The sequence below is a fragment of the Somniosus microcephalus genome, chromosome 33 (assembly GCF_052327205.1).
Source record: "Somniosus microcephalus isolate GS21.2 chromosome 33, FLI_Smic_1.0, whole genome shotgun sequence".
Taxonomy (NCBI): Eukaryota; Metazoa; Chordata; class Chondrichthyes; order Squaliformes; family Somniosidae; genus Somniosus; species Somniosus microcephalus.
Genome location: NC_141019.1, coordinates 36,391,469 through 36,412,302, shown reverse-complemented (window position 1 = coordinate 36,412,302; position 20,834 = coordinate 36,391,469). Strand labels below are relative to the sequence as shown.

The window sequence follows — 20,834 nt, the reverse complement described above, 5'->3', positions numbered from 1 at the left end:
CTAGCGCGCCGGCCGTTGAGCTGTGGGCCCGCGTGGGATTCCGATCCTGGGCCTCCTCCAACTGCCGGCGCGCGGTGCTTGTGTATCCCAGGGGCGCAGTTAGTTCGATGTGTCTCCTGGGATCATGTGGGCCATGGAGAGCCAATTGGAGCAGGGAATGCTTCATTCATAAGTTTGACAGGAAGAGCTGTCAAAACTATAAATACTATAAGCCCCAAAACATCACTAAAACTTCAAATAAATTAAAAAAACATCATTTTTAAAATAACTATAAATTACATGAAATAACGATTTTAAACAATAATTTAAATTTTTGAAAAAATTAGTTTCTAACAGGGCTAAAAATAAGCTTACCTTTCTTTAAAGTATTTAAAAATAATAAACCTGTGGAAAAAATGTTTTAATTTTAATTAATTCACCACTTACCTTGTTAAAAGCAGGCCCTGCGCCTGCTTTTTTTAAAAAAGTGTAACTGCTGGAGACTTCACCTCCCGGAGAAACCTGCAAAAAAAACGTAAGTTCGATGCGCACGCGCTGCCTCTCCGGCGCACGCGTTCGACCTCTGAACCCCTGCTTTCAGGGGAACGGAAGTGCCGGTTTCCCGCGCACGCAGGAAACTGGCACTTCCATTGGGCTTACGGGCGAGTACCCCGTGCGTACTCACCCGGGGAGACCCGAATTTCTGGGCCATTGTTTCTTCACCTCCCAGACCTTCCCCTTTGTTCTTTCATCCCCTCCCCCATTTCCCAGGCCCCCAAAACTGGCCTTTTAATCAGTTTCATTTCCTGCCTTTTTCTCTCAGTTCTGACGAAGGGCAGCTCGGTGGCATAGTGGTTAGCACTGCTGCCTCACAGCGCCAGGGACCCGGGTTCAAACCCGGCCTCGGGCGACTGTCTGTGTGGAGTTTGCACATTCTCCCCGTGTTTGCGTGGGTTTTCTCCGGGTGCTCCGGTTTCCTCCCACAGTCCAAAGATGTGCGGGTTAGGTTGATTGGCTATGATAAAAAAATTGACCCTTAGTGTTAGGGGGGGATTAAATACGTGGGGTTACGGCGATCGGGTGGGATATGTGTCGGTGCAGGCTCGATGGGCTGAAATGGCCTCTATCTGTACTGTGAGGTTTCTGTGATTCTGTGAAGGGTTTCGATCCGAAACGTTAACTCAGTTTCTCTCTCCACGGATGTTGCCCTGGCCTGCTGAGTTTTTCCAGCGTTTTCGGTTGTTATTTCGGATTTCCAGCATCCGCAGTATTTTGCCATCGCTAGTTTATTAAAACCAACAAAACACAGACGAACAGTTTTGGGGTTGAACCTAAACCTTTGTGTCGTCCACGATTTTGTTCCTGTAAAACCCAGCATCAAAGAACCCTTGCAACGACGAGGAAACCAAACACCTTACAGCTGGGGGGAATGGGGTAGCGGGACAAGCGGGGGTCGCTCTTCGAAAGAGTCGGTGCAGACTCAATGGGCCGAATGGCCTCCTCCTGTGCTGTGCCATTCTATAATTCTATCAAACGCGGCAGCCAATCAGCGCACAGCAAGCTCCCACAAACAGCAATGTGTTAAATGACCACGATAAAGTGTGACGTTGGTTGAGGGATAAATATTGGCCCCGGGACACCAAGAAGAACTCCCCCCCGCCCCCCACCTCCGCTCTCCTTCCAAATAGTGGCCGTGGGATCTTCACAGCCAATGAAGTACTTTTTCCTGAAGTGTAGTCACTGTTGTAATGTAGGAAACGCGGCAGCCAGTCCGACATCTGCCCTCTCAGGTGGACACAGGAGTCCTGGGGCCAATACATACTCTTCAACAAACGTAACTTACAAAAACAGAGGGTCTGGTCATTTATCACATCGCTGCTTGTGGGAGCTTGCTGTGCGCAAATTGGCTGCCGCGTTTCCGACATTACAACAGCGACTTCATTTTACCCCAGAAAGCACCTACAAGACCGCCCATTTCCACCTCCGTAACATCGCCCCGACTCCGCCCCTGCCTCAGCTCATCTGCTGCTGAAACCCTCACCCCTGCCCTTTGTTACCTCAAGACTCGACTATTCCAACGCACTCCTGGCCGGCCTCCCACATTCGAGCCTACGTAAACTTCAGCTCATCCAGAACTCTGCTGCCCCCCCGTGTCCTAACTCGCACCGAGTCCCGTTCGCCCATCACCCCTCCCGTGCTCACTGATCTACACTGGCTTCCGGTCCGGTAACGCCTCGATTTCAAAATTCTCATCGTTGTGTTCAAACCGCTCCTCGTTCCCCCTCCCTATCTATAGCCTCCTCCAGTCCCTACAACCCTATCTCTGTAACCTCCTCCAGCCCCTACACCCTATCTCTATAACCTCCTCCAGTCCCCACAACCCTATCTCTGTAACCTCCTCCAGTCCCTACAACCCTATCTCTATAACCTCCTCCAGTCCCTACACCCCTCCATATCTCAGTAACCTCCTCCAGCCCCTACAACCGTATCTCTGTAACCTCCTCCTGCCCCCTGCAATCCTCCCCATCTCTGTAACCTCCTCCAGCCACCTACCACCCTCACTATCTCTGTAACCTCCTCCAGCCCCTACAACCCTCCCTATCTCTGTAACCTCCTCCAGCCCCCTACAACCCTCCCCATCTCTGTAACCTCCTCCAGCCCCTACAACCCTCCCTATCTCTGGAACCTCCTCCAGCCCCCTACAACCCTTCCTCTCTGTAACCTCCTCCAGCCCCCTACAACCCCCCCATCTCTGTAACCTCCTCCAGCCCCTACAACCCTCCCTATCTCTGGAACCTCCTCCAGCCCCTACAACCCTCCCCATCTCTGTAACCTCCTCCAGCCCCCTGCAACCCTCCCTATCTCTAACCTCCTCCAGCCCCTACAACCCTATCTCTGTAACCTCCTCCAGCCCCTCCTATCTCTGTAACCTCCTCCAGCCCCCTACAACCCCCCATCTCTGTAACCTCCTCCAGCCCCCTACAACCCTCCCTATCTCTGTAACCTCCTCCAGCCCCTACAAACCTCCCTATCTCTGTAACCTCCTCCAGCCCCCTACAACCCTCCCTATCTCTGTAACCTCCTCCAGCCCCCTACAAATCTCTGTAACCTCCTCCAGCCCTTACATAGAAACAGAGAAGATAGGAGCAGGAGTGGCCCCTCGAGCCTACTCCGCCATTCAATGAGATCATGGCTGATCATCCAAACTCAGAACCCTGTCCCTCCCTTCTCCCCATATCCATTTAGCCTTAAGAAATATATCTAACTCCTTCTTGAATATATTTAATGAATTGGCCTCAACTGCCTTCTGTGGTAGAGAATTACAACCCTCCGAGATCTCTGGGCTCCTCCAATTCTGGCCTCTTGCTCATCCACCCGATTTCCATCGCTCCACCATTGGCGGCTGTGCCTTCAGCTGCCTGGGCCCTAAGCTCTGGAATTCAGTCATAACATAAACAGCGCAGAAGGAGGCCATTCGGCCCATCGAGTCCGTGCCGGCTCTCTGTAGAGCAATCCATTCAGTCCCATTCCCCCGCTCTCTCCCCGTAGCCCTGCAAGTTTATTTCCCTCAAGTGCCTATCTAGTCTCCCCTTGAAAACATCGAGTATCTCCGCTTCCACCACTTCCGTCGGCAGCGAGTTCCAGGTCCTCACCACTCGCTGTGTAAAAAAGTTTTTCCTCACGTCCCCCCCTGTATCTCTTGCCCAAAACCGTAAATCTGTGTCCCCTAGTCCTTGTACCATCAACTAGTGGGAACAGCCTTTCCCCGTCTAGCCTATCCAAACCCATCATAATCTTGTCCACCTCGATCAAATCACCCCGCAACCTCCTTTGCTCTAATGAAAACAAATCCAGCTTCTCCAACCTGTCCTTGTAGCTAAGATCCCCCATCCCCGGAACCATTCTGGTAAACCTCCTCCGCACCCTCTCGAGGGCCTTCACATCCTTCCTAAAGTGTGGTGACCAGAACTGGACGCAAGACTCCAGTTGTGGCCTAACCAGCGCTTTATAAAGGTTCAGCATAACTTCTCTACTTTTGTACTCAATACCTCTATTTATGAAGCCCAAGGTCCCATATGCTTTGCTAACCACTCTCTCAATATGTCCTGCCACCTTCAGGGACCTATGCACATTAACTCCCAGGTCCCTCTGTCCCTGCACACTCTTTAAAACTGTGCCATTAAGTGTATATTGCCTCTCCCTGTTCCTTCTGCCAAAATGCATCACCTCACACTTCTCTGTATTAAATTGCATCTGCCACTTGTCTGCCCATTCTGCTAGCCTTTCTATGTCCTGTTGCTGTCGATTGGTATCATCCTCACTGTTTGCCACACCCCCAAGTTTGGTGTAATCAGCAAATTTAGAAATTCTAATCTGTATTCCAATATCCAGATCCTTTATTTATATATATCAAAAAAAGCAGTGGCCCCAGCACTGACCCTTGGGGAACACCACTGTCTACCATCCTCCAGTCTGAAAAACAACCATTTACCACAACTCGCTGTTTTCTGTCCTTACGCCAATTCCTTATCAAAGCTGCCACTGACCCACCTATTCCATGAGCCTCAATTTTGTTAACCAGCCTTCTAACGTGGCACTTTGTCAAACGCCTTCCGAAAATCCATGTAGACAACATCCATTGCATTCCCTTCATCAATCCTCCCTGCAACTTCATCAAAAAATTCAATTCGATTAGAGAAACACGATCTGCCTTTTACAAACCCGCGTTGGCCCTCCTTAATTCGCTTAAACCTCTCCAAGTGTCCCCCTCCCTAAACCTCTCCGTCTCACTCTCTCTCCTCCTTTAAGACGCTCCGTAAAGCCTACCTCTTTGGCCAAACTTTTGGTCACCTGTCCTAATCTCTCCTCACGCGGATCGGTGTCAAATCTTTGTCTGATTTACGCTCCTGTGATGTTTTACCACATTAAAGGCACTGTATAAATGGGAGCTAGCGTGAAAACAATCCTAGCAACATAAAAGATAGGAGGAGTCGGCCATTCGGCCCCTCGAGCCTGCTCCGCCATTCAATGAGATCATGGCTGATCATCCAAATTCAGTACCCTGTCCCTGCCTTATCCCTTGATCCCTTTAGCCTCAAGAAATATATCCAACTCCTTCTTGAATATATTTAATGAATTGGCCTCCACTGCCTTCTGTGGTAGAGAATTCCACAGGTTCACCAGTCTCTGGGTGAAGAAATTCCTCATCTCTGTCCTAAATGGCTTACCCCTTATCCTTAGACTGTGACCCCTGGTTCTGGACTCGCCAACCATCGGGAACATCCTTCCTGCATCTAGTCCTGTTAGAATTTTATAAGTTCCAATGCGATCCCCTCTCATTCTTCTAAACTCCAGCGAGTATAAGCCCAATCGACCCAATCTCTCCTCATACGTCATCCCTGCCATCCCAGGTATCAGTCTGGTGAATCTTCGCTGCACTCCCTCCATGGCAAGAACATCCTTCCTCAGATAAGGCGACCAAAACTGCACACAATACTCAAGGACAGTAAGAAAGTTACATCAACAAAACACTCGAGATGTCAAGGTAGGTATCATATTTTATTTATTACAATATTTGTGTTATTTAGTGGTAGAATATTCCAGAAAAAAATTAAACATTATTCTTTCTCCAAAATAAAATAGACCGATGACATGCACTCTGTACTCTTAAACCAAAATGTAAAAAAAAAGGCGTTAATTTTTAAAAAAACACTTTTCCACTTTCATTTTTAATGTCGACAAGACCCAAATATTATAAAGGCTGATTGTGCATTCTCCCGATACAGCTGTCGAAGGACATTAAGGTTAACGCACAGAGAGAGAGGATGATTATGAACCGCCCCCCCCGCCGAACCCCCCACCCACCCCCGGTTCTGTTCTCATACGAGGGGGTGCATGCGCTTACGGAGGGCTGACTGAACGAGGACAAGAGAGTGTTGGTGTTGGGGGTGGGGGGGGCGGTCGGTGAGAAAGCCGCGTGCGATGAATACTGTCCGACGGTAGGAGGCCAGCCAGCCTTGCAAGGATCGAAGATTTGCAAGCGCTGGGAAGGGATTGCAAAAAAAAAAAAGGGGGGCGGTGGGGGTCGGAGGAAAGGGTGGGAGACACACACACACACGCACGGAACACCAACAAAATTAAACACTTCCAGTCACTTAACAGAAACGATAAACAATTAAGAGGGGGGGAATTAAAAATGTACTTATGGCTACAAAAACGTATTAGCAAACAGCCGCTCTGCTGTGTTTTTTTTTAACCGTTATATTTCATGGTTTAATTAGCATGAAGATGCGATTATATAACCCTTTAAAATGTTCTTTTAACAGTTCTTTTCGGAAGCATTTCTGCAGCGCCTGGCGAGCAGCATTATTCTCTTCTGATTCCAGACTTGCAGCAAGTTCGGCAGTCTGTCTCTGTGTCTCTCTCTCTCTCTCTCTCTCTCACACAAACACACACACTCACGCCATTTGTCTTAAAATTATTGCATTTAAATATCGAAACAATCTCTGCCTGGACTGAAACGATCACTGCCTCGACCTGCTCGACGGGAGGATCCTTGCGGAATGACTTTCGGCAAAGTTCGGCACAACCCCCCCCACCCCCCCGGGTCCCTCCTAATTTAAAAACAAAATCCTTTTGCCGTACTGCTTAAAACACACGCGCGCACTTTTAAAAAACAAGACTCCTTCTTCTACGTCCTTTATCGTTCGATTAAAATCTGGCCAGAGGAGGGGAGGAAATAAAATTAAATTAGAAGCGATGCGTTACCGCCCAGGTGTTATAATACTTCGGGGTTACGAGCTCCTCTTTGCGATCTGACTTCTCCCGCCTTCTTCAAAGACCCGCGCCCTCGAATCGAGGGACGCACGGGGGGCGGGGGGGCTCCGATCGGCTTTAAACAAAAGAAAACCGACCAAAACCCATCGGCAAACTCCCGACAGGACCACCGAGAAATGTTATGCAGGAGGTAGTGACAATGGAACTTAAAACAAACAAAAAAATAATATTTATAATACTGTAATCATGTACAAAAAGTAGTCCTTCAACTTGTACATTTATACAGTTCTCGGTTCATTTGTCTCTCTTCAATAAACCCCCCCCACCTTACCACTCGCCGTCCCCCCAACCCCCACTCAACACAATAAACCCTCCTCCTTCTCCAAATAAACGGGTTACGGGACAGCGAAGTCTGCGAGCTCCTGCTCTACGCCAACGGGTCACCCATTTCATCATCCCCGCTCGCGGAGAGCAACTCTTTCTTTTCGTCCGTGCTGGTGAGTGAATTCCGACTGTTGTGCGCTCCCATGTACAGCGTGGCGTAGACAGGGTTGGTGAAGTTGGTGGGCTGTGGGGAGGGTGAGCGAGAGAAAGAGAGAGAGAGAGAAAAAGAGGGGTCAACGAACTGCATTCCACCACAAATGCTGCAACGCGCAAAAGAACGAACTCGCATTTCTCCAGCGCCTTTCACCACCTCAGGACGTCCCAAAGCGCTTCACAGCCAACGAAGTACTTTTTTTAAATAAAAGTGTGGTCACTGTTGTAATGTGGGAAACGCTGCAGCCAATTATGCGCACAGCAATGCTCCCACAAACAGCGATGTGATATATCACCAGGTAATCTGTTTTAAGTGCTCCCTCAGTGCCGTCCCTCCGACAATGTGGCGCTCCCTCTGTACCGCCCCTCCGACAGTGCGGCGCTCCCTCTGTACCGCCCCTCCGACAGTGCGGCACTCCCTCAGTGCTGCCCCCTCCGACAGTGCGGCGCTCCCTCTGTACCGTCTCTCCGACAGCGCGGCGCTCCCTCAGTACCGCCCCTCCGACAGTGCGGCGCTCCCGCAGTACCGCCCCTCCGACAGTGCGGCGCTCCCTCAGTACCGCCCCTCCGACAGTGCGGCGCTCCCTCAGTGCTGCCCTCTCTGACAGTGCGGCACTCCCTCAGTACCGCCCCTCCGACAGTGCGGCGCTCCCTCAGTACCGCCCCTCCGACAGTGTGGCGCTCCATCAGCACTGCACTGGGAGTGTCCCCCTGGATTTTGTGCCAGAGTCTCTGGAGTGGGGATTGAACCCACGAACTTCCGACTCGGGCGAGAAAGAGAGAGGGCTACCCGGTCTTGTGACGTTACCTTGTCCGGATCTAAAGCGAAGTCTGTATCCAGGAGTTCCCCGGCCCCATCATCTGGCTCAGCCTCGTACATGTTATACGTCGGGTTTCCAATCTCCACGTTCATCGTCCCGTTCGTCATGCGCTGGTGCTGAAATCCCTTCGCTCTGAAATGGAAACAGGAAAAAAAAATGAACACAGAGAATCCGGACGTCTAAAAAATGCACACGTGCAAAATACAGACACTTAGAGACGCCAGAATAACTGGCTCGGTCAAAATATACCAGAGGCACTCTGAAACCATGGACACTCGCATATCCCGGTCTTCAATGCACCAGTTACCTTTTACAACTTAAAACGCAGGGAGACGCAGCCAACATAAGACACAGGAGCCAGGAGGAGGCCATTCGGCCCCTCGAGCCTGCTCCGCCATTCAATGAGATCATGGCTGATCTTCGACCTCAACTCCACTCTCCCACCCGATCCCCATATCCCTCGATTCCCCTCGAGTCCAAAAATCTTATCACAGAATCCCCACAGTGCAGATAGAGGCCATTTCGGCCCATCGAGCCTGCACCGACACATATCCCACCCGATCCCCGTAACCCCTACACCGACACATATCCCACCCTATCCCTGTAACCCCACGTATTTAATCCCCCTAACACTAAGGGTCAATTTATCATAGCCAATCATCCTAACCCGCACATCTTTGGACTGTGGGAGGAAACCGGAGCACCCGGAGGAAACCCACGCAAACACGGGGAGAATGTGCAAACTCCACACAGACAGTCACCCGAGGCCGGATTCGAACCCGGGTCCCTGGCGCTGTGAGGCAACAGTGCTAACCACTATGCCACCGTGCTGCTCGATCTCAGCCTTGAATATACTCAACGACTGAGTCTCCACAGCCCTCTGGGGCAGAGAATTCCAAAGATTCACCGCCCTCTGAGTGAAGAAATTCCTCCTCATCTCAGTCCTAAATGGCCGACCCCTTATCCTGAGACTGTGACCCCTGGTTCTAGACTCTCCAGCCAGGGGGGAAACAGCCTCTCAGCATCTACCCTGTCAATCCCCCTCAGAATCTTGTATGTTTCAATGAGATCACCTCTCATTCTTCTAAACTCCAGAGTATCGGCCCATTCTACACAATCTCTCATCATAGGACAACCCTGCCATCCCAGGAATCAGTCTGGTGAACCTTCGTTGCACTCCCTCTATGGCAAGTATATCCTTCCTTAGATAAGGAGACCAGAACTGTGCACAGTACTCCAGGTGTGGTCTCACCAAGACCCTGTACAATTGGAGCAAGACTTCCTCACTCTTATACTCCAACCCCCTTGCAATAAAGGCCAACACACCATTTGCCTTCCGAATTGCTTGCTGCACCTGCATGTTAACTTTGTGATTCTGTTCTCCCTGACTAGTGGTGTCCCACCAGCTGTGCTGGGGGCCTCAACTATTCACGACATTCATTAATAATGGCCTTACACTAAACATCCGTAAGACAAAGGTCCTCCACCAACCTGCCCCCGCCACACAGTACTGCCCCCCCGATTATCAAAATCCACGACCAGGCCTTGGACAACGTGGACCACTTTGCATACCTCGGGAGCCTACTGTCAACAAGGGCAGATGTTGACGACGAAGTCCAACACCGCCTTCAGTGTGCCAGTGCAGCCTTCCGTCGCCTGAGGAAGAGAGTGTTTGAAGACCAGGACCTCAAACCTGGCACTAAGCTCATGGTCTACAGAGCAGCAGTGATACCCGCCCTGCTGTATCCCTCAGAGACATGGACCATGTACAGCAGGCACCTCGAAGCACTGGAGAGGTACCACCCACGCTGCCTCCGCAAGATCCTGCAAATCCATTGGCAGGATAGGCGCACCAACGTCAGTGTTCTCGCTCAGGCCAACATCCCCAGCATCGAAGCTTTGACCACGCTCGATCAGCTCCGATGGATGGGCCACATTGTCCGCATGCCCGATACGAGACTCCCAAAACAAGCGCTCTACTCGGAGCTCCGGCACAGCAAGAGAGCCCCAGGTGGGCAGAGGAAACGCTTCAAGGACACCCTCAAAGCCTCCTTGAAAAAGTGCAACATCCCCCACCGACATCTGGGAATCCCTGGCCCAAGACCGCATAAAGTGGAGGAGAAGCATCCGGGAAGGCGCCGAACACCTCGAGTCTCTTCGCCGGGAGCAAGCGGAAGCCAAGCGCAGGCAGTGCAAGGAGCGCACGTCAACCCAAGCACCCCACCCACCCGCCCCTTCAATCACCGTCTGCCCCACCTGTGACAGAGACTGTAGGTCCTGCATTGGACTCATCAGTCACCCGAGAACTCATTTTTAATGTGGAAGCAAGTCATCCTCGGTTCCGAGGGACTGCCTAAGAAGAAGTGATAGCGCAAGAGAGAGACATATATCCAAGTTCGCCGATAACACAAAGATTGGCGGCACAGTATATAGCTGTTACTTTCACCGATCACTGGCTGTTCCCCCTCGCAGTTTGCTTACACTCCCCCCCCCACGCCCCGCCCACGTCAAATTCCCACATTGGTGTTTGTGGGAGCTTGCTGTGTGCAAGTTGAACTGCCGCGTTTCCTACATTACAACAGTGAGTAAATTTCAAAAAGTACTTCATTGTCTGTGAAGGGCTTTGGGACGTCCTGAGGTGGTGAAAGGGGCCGGGGAAATGCGAGATCGATCTTTTCTTTAAGTTCTTTTAAAAATCTCTCTCGGGATGTGGGCGTCGCTGGCAAGGCCCAGCATTTATTGCCCATCCCTAGTCGCCCCTTGAGAAGGTGGTGGTGAGCCGCCTTCTTGAACCGCTGCAGTCCCGTGTGGTGAAGGTGCTCCCACAGCGCTGTCAGGGAGGGAGTTCCAGGATTTTGACCCAGCGATGATGAAGGATCGGCCGATATATTTCCAAGTCAGGATGGCGTGTGACTCGGAGGTGGAACTTGGAGGTGGTGGTGTTCCCGTGCGCCTGCTGCCCTTGTCCTTCTAGGTGGAAGAGGTCGCGGGTTTGGGAGGTGCTGCCGAAGAAGCCTTGGCGAGTTGCTACAGTGCATCTTGTCGATGGTACACACTGCAGCCACGGTGCGCCGGTGGTGGAGGGAGTGGATGTTTAAGGTGGTGGATGGGGTGCCCATCAGGCGGGCTGCTTTGTCCTGGATGGTGTCGAGCTTCTCGAGTGTTGTCGGAGCTGCACTCATCCAGGCAAGTGGAGAGTATTCCATCACACTCCTGGCTTGTGCCTTGTAGATGGTGGAAAGGCTTTGGGGAGTCGGGAGGTGAGACACTCACCGCAAAATACCCAGCCTCTGACCTGCTCTTGTTGCCACAGTATTTATGTGGCTGGTCCAGTTAAGTTTCTGGTCAATTGTGACCCTTCCAGAATGTTGATGGTGGGGGATTCGGCGATGGTAATGCCGTTGAACGTCAAGTGGGAGCTGGTTAGACTCTCTTGTCGGAGATAGTCATTGCCTGGCACTTGTGTGGTGTGAAGATACAACCAGCGATTGGGTCAAACGAGTTACTGATCGGGTCCCCACAGAAACCAACGTGGTCGCCTGTTTCCAGGGCTTTCAGATGGAACAATGCGGTCTGGCGCGAGGAGAAATCGGCAGATCTACCTACTGCACAAGCCGTGGGGAGAGGGGGAACATTGATAAAACTGTCAGCTTTAAAAACACTGTTACTTGCAGCTCGAAAAAGTGGAGGCGACTTTGCATTCAGGAAGAAATGTGACCTTTCCGACCCCTGTTTTTATTTGTATTCCAATCTGCACACCCTAAGCACCGTGCGAATAATAAATCTCATGCTTCACGACTCGGGAGTTCCGTGTCTGGAATAGAAAACACTCAAACTGTAATGGGTCTGATTTTAATCGCAGTTTGGTGTCTCTCATAGTTACGGGCTACATGGGCTGTGTAAAGTTTTGACCCGTGTAGATTGACAGCAAGATATAATCAGTGATCATTTCCATCGTTAGCTGTGGCTCAAGGGTAGCTCTCTCTCTCTCGCCTCAGTCTGTGGGTTCGAGTCTCAAGAGGCTTGAGCACGTAATCCTAGCCGGCACTGTCGGAGGGGCAGTACTGAGGGAGCGCCGGACTGTCGGAGGGGCGGTACCGAGGGAGCGCCGCACTGTCGGAGGGGCGGTACCGAGGGAGCGCCACACTGTCGGAGGGGCGGTACCGAGGGAGCGCCACACTGTCGGAGGGGCGGTACCGAGGGAGGCGCCACACTGTCGGAGGGGCGGTACTGAGGGGGCGCCCTACTGTCGGAGGGGCGGTACTGAGGGGGCGCCCTACTGTCGGAGGGGCGGTACTGAGGGGGCGCCCTACTGTCGGAGGGGCGGTACTGAGGGGGCGCCCTACTGTCGGAGGGGCAGTACTGAGGGGGCGCCCTACTGTCGGAGGGGCGGTACTGAGGGGGCGCCCTACTGTCGGAGGGGCGGTACTGAGGGGGCGCCCTACTGTCGGAGGGGCAGTACTGAGGGAGCGCCACACTGTCGGAGGGGCGGTACTGAGGGGGCGCCCTACTGTCGGAGGGGCGGTACTGAGGGGGCGCCCTACTGTCGGAGGGGCCGGTACTGAGGAAGTGCCGCACTGTCGGAGGGGCTGTCTTTCGGACGAGATGTTAAACCAAAGCCCCGTCTGCGCGCTCAGGTAGACGTAAAAGATCCCCCGACGCCGATCACTGGGAGAGGCAAAAATATGGCCTGGGTTCGTTCAAATTCCAGCCATTCCTTTCTGCGATCTGAGAACGTTCTAACCCACCGCTCTAGACCAGAGAACTCATCTCCAGAGATCTTGAATTGCTGTTTTGTTTGCTCACAATCACAGAGGTTTGAAGGAGACACAATCTCCGACTGTCAACCTGCAGACTGGGGGTGGGAAGAAAGTCAGCTGTGCCGTCGCGAGTCAGGGGTAAGGAGGAGGAATCCGGCGCACAGTGGGAGTCACGTGAGGTCAACCGTCAAGCCTTTTTCTTTTTTTTAATTCACTCACAGAATTGTCAAGGCCAGCATTTATTGCCCGTCCACGAATTGCCCTAGAGAAGGTCAGTGGTGGTGAACCACTGCAGTCCGTGTGGTGAAGGTGCTCCCACAGCGCTGTTAGGGAGGCAGTTCCAGGATTTTGACCCAGCGACGATGAAGGAACGGCCGATATATTTCCAAGTCGGGATGGTGTGTGTGACTTGGAGGGGAACTTGGAGGTGGTGGTGTTCCCATGCGCCTGCTGCCCTTGTCCTTCTAGGCGGTAGAGATCGCAGGTTTGGGAGGTGCTGCCGAAGAAGCCTTGGCGAGTTGCTGCAGTGCATCTTGTAGATGGTACACACTGCAGCCACGGTGCGCCGGTGGTGTGGATGGGGTGCCGATCAAGCGGGCTGCTTTGTCCTGGATGGTGTCGAGCTTGTCGAGTGTTGTTGGAGCTGCACTCATCCAGGCAAGTGGAGAGTATTCCAGCACACTCCTGACTCGTGCCTTTTGATGATGGAAAGGCTTTGGGGAGTCAGGAGGCGAGACACTCGCCGCAGAATACCCAGCCTCCATTCATTGGCCATAAAAACGACATTTGGAAATACAATGAACCTCAGGCAAAGGCACATAATTATGGTGTGGCATTTCGTTAGATCACTAAAACCTGCACCGAGGCAACCGCCCCATTAATGTTCCTCTGTACACAGATATCCTCCACGGATACATCAAAGATGTTCGTGTCTCTGCATTTAATAAGGCCATTAAAAAAATCCAAATCAAGCACTGGGGTTCATTTCGAGAGGGATAGAATTTAAAACCAGAGCGCTTTTGCTGAACTTGTATCGTACCTTGGTTAGACCACACTTGGAGCACTGTGCACAGTTCTGGTCTCCATATACCTTGGTTAGACCACACTGGGAGCACTGTGCACAGTTCTGGTCTCCGTATACCTTGGTTAGACCACACTTGGAGCACGGTGCACAGTTCTGGTCTCCCTATACCTTGGTTAGACCACACTTGGAGCATTGTGCACAGTTCTGGTCTCTGTATACCTTGGTTAGACCACACTTGGAGCACTGTGCACAGTTCTGGTCTCCATATACCTTGGTTAGACCACACCTGGAGCACTGTGCACAGCTCTGGTCTCCGTATACCTTGGTTAGACCACACTTGGAGCACTGTGCACAGCTCTGGTCTCCATATACCTTGGTTAGACCACACTTGGAGCACTGTGCAGTTCTGGTCTCCGTATACCTTGGTTAGACCACACTTGGAGCACTGTGCACAGTTCTGGTCTCCATATACCTTGGTTAGACCACACTTGGAGCACCATGCACAGTTCTGGTCTCCATATTACACAAAGAGAGGCACTGGAGAAGGTGCATAAAGAAAGATTTACAAGGATGATACCAGAACTGATATGGTTACAACCATCAGGAAAGACTGAACAGGTTGTGGCCTCTTTTCTCTGAGGGGGTGACCTGATAAAGGTCTTCAAAAATTATGATAGGGGGTTCGATAGAGTAGACGTAGAGAAGATGTTTCCACTTGTGGGGGAGACCAGAACTTTCTAGAGTCATAGAGTTTTACAGCACAGAAAGAGGCCCTTCGGCCCATCGTGTCTGCGCCGCCCATCCATCCCTGTCCAGTCTAATCCCATTTTCCAGCACTTGGTCCATAGCCTTGTATGCAATGGCATTTCAAGTGCTCATCCAAATGCTTCTTGAATGTTGTGAGGGTTCCTGCCTCTACCACCCTTTCAGGCAGTGAGTTCCAGATTCCAACCACCCTCTGGGTGAAAAAGTTCCTCCTCAAATCCCCTCTAAACCTCCTGCCCCTTACCCTGAATCTATGCCCCCTTGTTATTGACCCCCCTACTAAGGGGAAAAGTTCCTCTTTATCTACCCTATCTATGCCCCTCATCATTTTGTGCACCTCAATCAGGTCCCCCCTCAGCCTTCTTTGCTCCAAGGAAAACAACCCCAGCCTGTCCAGCCTCTCTTCATAGCTGAGGCGCTCCATCCCAGGTAACATCCTGGTGAATCTTCTCTGCACCCCCTCCAAAGCAATCACATCCTTCCTATAGTGAGGCGACCAGAACTGCACACAGTACTCCAGCTGTGGCCTCACCAGCATTTTGTACAGCTCCATCATAACCCCCCTGCTCTTATATTCTATGCCTCGGCTAATGAAGGAAAGTATCCCATATGCCTTTTTAAGCACCTTATCTACCTGTTCCGCTGCCTTCAGGGATCTATGTACATGTACACCAAGGTCCCTCTGACCCTCTGTACTTCCTAGGGTCCTACCACTCATTGTGTATTCCCTTGCCTTATTTGTCCGTCCAAAATGCATCACCTCGCACTTTTCAGGGTTAAATTCCATTTGCCACTTTTCCGCCCATCTGACCAACCCGTTTATATCGTCCTGTAGCCTGAGGCTTTCCTCCTCGCAATTTACCACCCCACCAATTTTCGTGTCATCTGCGAACTTACTGATCATACCTTTTACATTCTCATCCAAATCATTTATGTAGATCACAAACAACAAGGGACCCAGCACCGATCCCCGAGGTACCCCACTGGACACAGGCTTCCAGTCACAAAAGCAACCTTCGACCATCACCCTCTGCCTCCTGCCACTCAGCCAGTTTAGGATCCAACGCGCCAAGGCACCCTGGATCCCATGGGTTCTTACCTTCTTGACCAGTCTCCTATGCGGGACTGTGTCAAAAACTTGGGGGCCTTAAATATAAGATAGTCGCTAATAAACCCAATAGGGAATTCAGGAGAACTCGCTACCACAGGGAGTGGTTGAGGTGAATAGCACAGATGCATTGAAGGGGGAAGCTGGATAAACACACAAGAGGGAGGGGATAGGAATAGAAGGATAGGGTGATAGGGGGAGATGGAGTAGGGGTGGGAGGAGGCTCGCGTGGAGCAGAAACCCCGGCAGGGACCAGTTGGGCCGAATGGCCTGTCTCTGTGCCGAGAGCTCCGATGTAATTCATTAACACTTACCCACGGGTTCTTCTTTTAAACCAAAATATGCCACCAATAGCCAGGAGGATCAGAAGGATGAGGATAATAATTGGTGCAATTATCGATGCGGTTTCTGGAATGGAGAGAGATAAATTGAGGAAAAAAATGTTAATAAGTTCGGGAGACACACACTATGAACAATATTAATAATTATTCCATCACAGAAAAGAACAGCCAAGGAGGCCATTCGGCCCATCGAGTCAGTCCCACTCCTCGCCCCACTCTTTCCCCATATCCCTGCAATTTTTTCACCTTCATGTCTTTATCCAATTCCCTTTTGAAGGCTACTATTAAATCTGTTTCCACCGCCCTCTCAAGCAGCGCGTTCCAAATCCTGACCACTCGCTGCGTAAGAAAGATTTTCCTCCCGTCACCTCTGGTCCTTTTGCCAATTGCATTCAACTGTGCCCTCTGGTTAGTGACCCTTCAGCCATTCACCCAACGATTTCTCTTTATTTAATCTGCCTAAACCCCTCATGATTTTGAACACCTCGATCAAATCTCCTCTCCACCTTCTCTGCTCCAGGGAGAACAACCCCAGCTTCTCCAGTCTAACAACCTAAGAATTAGGAGCAGGAGGAGGCTGTTCAGCCCCCTCGAGCCCTGTTACATTAGGAACAGGAGGAGGCCGTTCAGCCCCCCTCGAGCCTGTTACATTAGGAACAGGAGGAGACCATTCAGCCTCCCCTCGAGCCTGTTACATTAGGAACAGGAGGAGGCCATTCAGCCCCCCTCGAGCCTGTTACATTAGGAACAGGAGGAGACCATTCAGCCCCCCTCGAGCCCTGTTACATTAGGGACAGGAGGAGGCCATTCAGCCCCTCGAGCCTGTTACATTAGGAACAGGAGGAGGCCATTCAGCCCCTCGAGCCTGTTACATTAGGAACAGGAGGAGGCCATTCAGCCCCTCGAGCCTGTTACATTAGGAACAGGAGGAGGCCATTCAGCCTCCCCTCGAGCCTGTTACATTAGGAACAGGAGGAGGCCATTCAGCCCCTTGAGCCTGTTACATTAGGAACAGGAGGAGGCCATTCAGCCCCCTTCAAGCCTGTTACATTAGGAACAGGAGGAGGCCATTCGCCCCCCCCTCGAGCCTATTACATTAGGAACAGGAGGAGGCCATTCAGCCCCTCGAGCCTGTTACATTAGGAACAGGAGGAGGCCATTCAGCCCCCCTCGAGCCTGTTACATTAGGAACAGGAGGAGGCCATTCAGTCCCCTCGAGCCTGTTACATTAGGAACAGGAGGAGGCCATTCAGCCCCCCTCGAGCCTGTTACATTAGGAACAGGAGGAGGCCATTCAGTCCCCTCGAGCCTGTTACATTAGGAACAGGAGGAGGTCATTCAGCCCCTCGAGCCTGTTACATTAGGAACAGGAGGAGGCCATTCAGCCCCTCGAGCCTGTTACATTAGGAACAGGAGGAGGCCATTCAGCCCCCCTCGAGCCTGTTACATTAGGAACAGGAGGAGGCCATTCAGCCTCCCCTCGAGCCTGTTACTTTAGGAGCAGGGGGAGGCCATTCGGCCCCATTGAGCCTGTTACATTAGGAACAGGAGGAGGCCATTCGCCCCCCCCCTCGGGCCTATTACATTAGGAACAGGAGGAGGCCATTCAGCCTCACCTCGAGCCTGTTACATTAGGAACAGGAGGAGGCCATTCAGCCCCCCTCGAGCCTGTTACTTTAGGAACAGGAGGAGGCCATTCGGCCCCCTTCGAGCCTGCTCCGCCATTCAATAAATCATGGCTAATCTTTGACCTCAACTCCACTTTCCTGCCCGATCCCCACATCCCAGAAGGACACGTAACTGTAATCCCTCATCACTGGAACCATTCCAAGTAAATCTCTTCTGTACCCTCTCCAGAGCCTGCACGTGCTTCCTGAAGTGTTACCCTTAATTCCCTTACTCGATATAAATCAAATCGAGCTCAGTTTTGAAAGCTCCAATTGACCCCCAGCCTCGACAGCTTTTTGGGGGGGGGGGGGGGGGGGGGGAAGAGTTCCAGATTTCCACCAGCCTTTGTGTGAAGAAGTGTTTCCTGACATCACCCCTGAACGGCCTGGCTCTAATTTTAAGGTTCTGCCCCCTCTTGTTCTGGACTCCCCCCACCAGAGGAAATAGTCTCCCTCTATCGAATCCTTTAATCATCTTAAACACCTCGATTAAATCCCCCCTTAATCTCATACTCGAGGGAACACAAGCCTAGTCTGTGCAACCTGTCCTCGTGATTTAACCCCTTCCAGCCCCCGGGGAATCATTCTGGTGAATGTGCTGCTCCCCCCTCCAAGGACAATATATCCTTCTTGAGGGGTGGGGCCCGGAACTGAACGTGATCACCCCGGACGGGGTTCCGACCAGAGCTTTATATAAACCGTAGCATAACTTCCACTTTGGAATAAAGGGGTCTTTTTCCGAGTGACAGGCAGTGACTAGTGGGGTACCACAGGGATCGGTCCTAGGACCCCAGCTGTTCACAATATATAGTAATGATCTAGATGAGGGAACTTGATGTAATGTCTCCAAGTTTGCAGACGACACAAAGCTGGGTGGGCGTGTGTGCTATGAGGAGGATGCCGAGAAACTCCAGTATGATTTGGACAGGTTGGGTGATTATACTGCATCTGCCCAATGTGGATAAATGCGAGGTTATCCACTTTGGTGGCAAAAAAACAGGAAGGCAGATTATCTGAACGGCAATAGATTGGGAGGAGGGGAAGTGCAACGAGACCTGGGTGTCCTTGTGCACCAGTCGCTGAAGGTAAGCATGCAGGTGCAGCAGGCGGTTAAGCAGGCAAATGGTATGTTGGCCTTCCGTAGCGAGAGGGTTTGAGTACAGGAACAAGGATGTCTTGCTGCAGTTGTACAGGGCCTTGGTGAGGCCACACCTTGAGTATTGTGTGCAGTTTTGGTCGCCTTATCTGAGGATGTTCTTGCCATGGAGGGAGTGCAGCGAAGATTCACCAGGCTGATACCTGGGATGGCAGGAATGACGTATGAGGAGAGATTGGGTCGATTGGGCTTGTACTCGCTAGAGTTTAGAAGAATGAGAGGGGATCTCATTGAAACTTATAAAATTCTAACAGGACTAGACAGACCAGATGCAGGAAGGATGTTCCCGATGGCCGGGGAGTCCAGAACCAGGGGTCACAGTCTAAGGATAAGGGGTAAGCCATTTAGGACAGAGATGAGGAGGAATTTCTTCACCCAGAGAGTGGTGAACCTGTGGAATTCTCTACCACACAAGGCAGTGGAGGCCAATTCATTAAATATATTCAAGAAGGAGTTAGATATATTTCTTAAAGCGAAAGGGATCAAGGGATATGGGGAGAAGGCAGGGACAGGGGACTGAATTTGGATATTAGCCATGATCTCATTAAATGGCGGAGCAGGCTTGAGGGGCCGAATGGCCTACTCCTGCTCCTATCTTCTATGTTTCTATGTTTAGCCCCCGGGGTATCATTCTGGTGAATCTGTGCTGCTCCTCCTCCTCCAATATATCCTTCCGGAGGTGCGGGGCCCAGAACTGAACACAGTCGCTCCAGACGGGGGTCTGACCAGAGCTTTATATAAACCGTAGCGTCATTTCCAACCCCTTTGTACTCCAGCCCCTCCAGATAAAGGCCAACATTCCATTAGCCTTGTTTGATGACCTTTTGCAGGAAGCCCCTCAAGCTCTCCGGTCCTCTGATTTATCGTTCTTTGATCCATGTCCGCACACTTCCCCACACTGAACTCCACCCGCCACGGTTCTGCTCCGCTGCGGCCAGCTGGCAAAAATCTACCCCTTCTGTTAGCTTGACGATCACACTGTGAACGCAAGTGACCCACCTCCCGACTCCCCACAGCCTTGCCACCGTCTACAGGGCACAAGTCGAGGAGCGTGACGGAACGCTCTCCGCTTGCCCGGATGAGTTGCAGCTCCGACAACACTCGAGAAGCTCGACAGCATCCGGGACAAAAAGCAGCCCCGCTTGATGGGCTCCCCATCCACCACCTTAAACATTCACTCCCTCCACCACCGGCGCACCGTGGCTGCAGTGTGTACCATCTACAAGATGCACTGCAGCAACTCTCCAAGGCTTCTTCGGCAGCACCTCCCAAACCCGCCACCTCTTCCACCTAGAAGGACAAGGGCAGCAGGCGCATGGGAACACCACCACCTACAAGTTCCACCTCCGAGTCACACACCATCCCGACTTGGAAATATATCGGCCGTTCCTTCATCGTCGCTGGGTCAAAATCCTGGGACTCCCTCCCTAACCGCTGTGGGAGCACCTTCACCACACGGGACTGCAGTGGTTCAAGAAGGCGGCTCACCACCACCTTCTCAAGGGGCGACTAGGGGACGGGCAATTGTCAGCGACGCCCCCATCCCGAGTGAATAAATTCAGTAAATGGAGAAAGCAATACGTACTTCCGCCCATGGCAGCCTGCGATTCTAACAGGTTGCACTGTGGTCCTGTCCAACCAGCAACACACCTGGAAAAAAAAGAACGAACTGGTATTTAATCAGGAACTTTCACCACCTCAGGACGGCCCAAAGCGCTTCACAGCCAATGAAGTACTTTTTGAAGGGTGGTCACTGTTGTAATGTAGGAAACGCGGCAGCCAATTTGCGTACAGCAAACTCCCACAAACAGCAACGTGATCATGGCCAGATCGTCTGTTTTATTGATGTTGATGATTAAGGGATAATAATTGGCCCCAGGACACCGGGGAGAACTCTCC

The 20,834-nt window shown here is 51.6% G+C and overlaps 1 protein-coding gene across 1 annotated transcript in view; it reads right to left on the bottom strand.

Moving 5' to 3' along the window:
• Window positions 1-5,519: 5,519 nt before the first annotated feature.
• The window catches only part of LOC147097167 (low-density lipoprotein receptor-related protein 1-like), a gene marked incomplete at its 5' end in the record, with an annotated part of 61,688 nt that continues 46,373 nt past the window's right edge, over window positions 5,520-20,834 (bottom strand). The window contains 4 exon segments of the mRNA XM_085972536.1: window positions 5,520-7,324; window positions 8,102-8,246; window positions 16,086-16,179; window positions 20,521-20,585. Coding sequence (XP_085828662.1) covers window positions 7,184-7,324; window positions 8,102-8,246; window positions 16,086-16,179; window positions 20,521-20,585 — 445 coding nt within the window.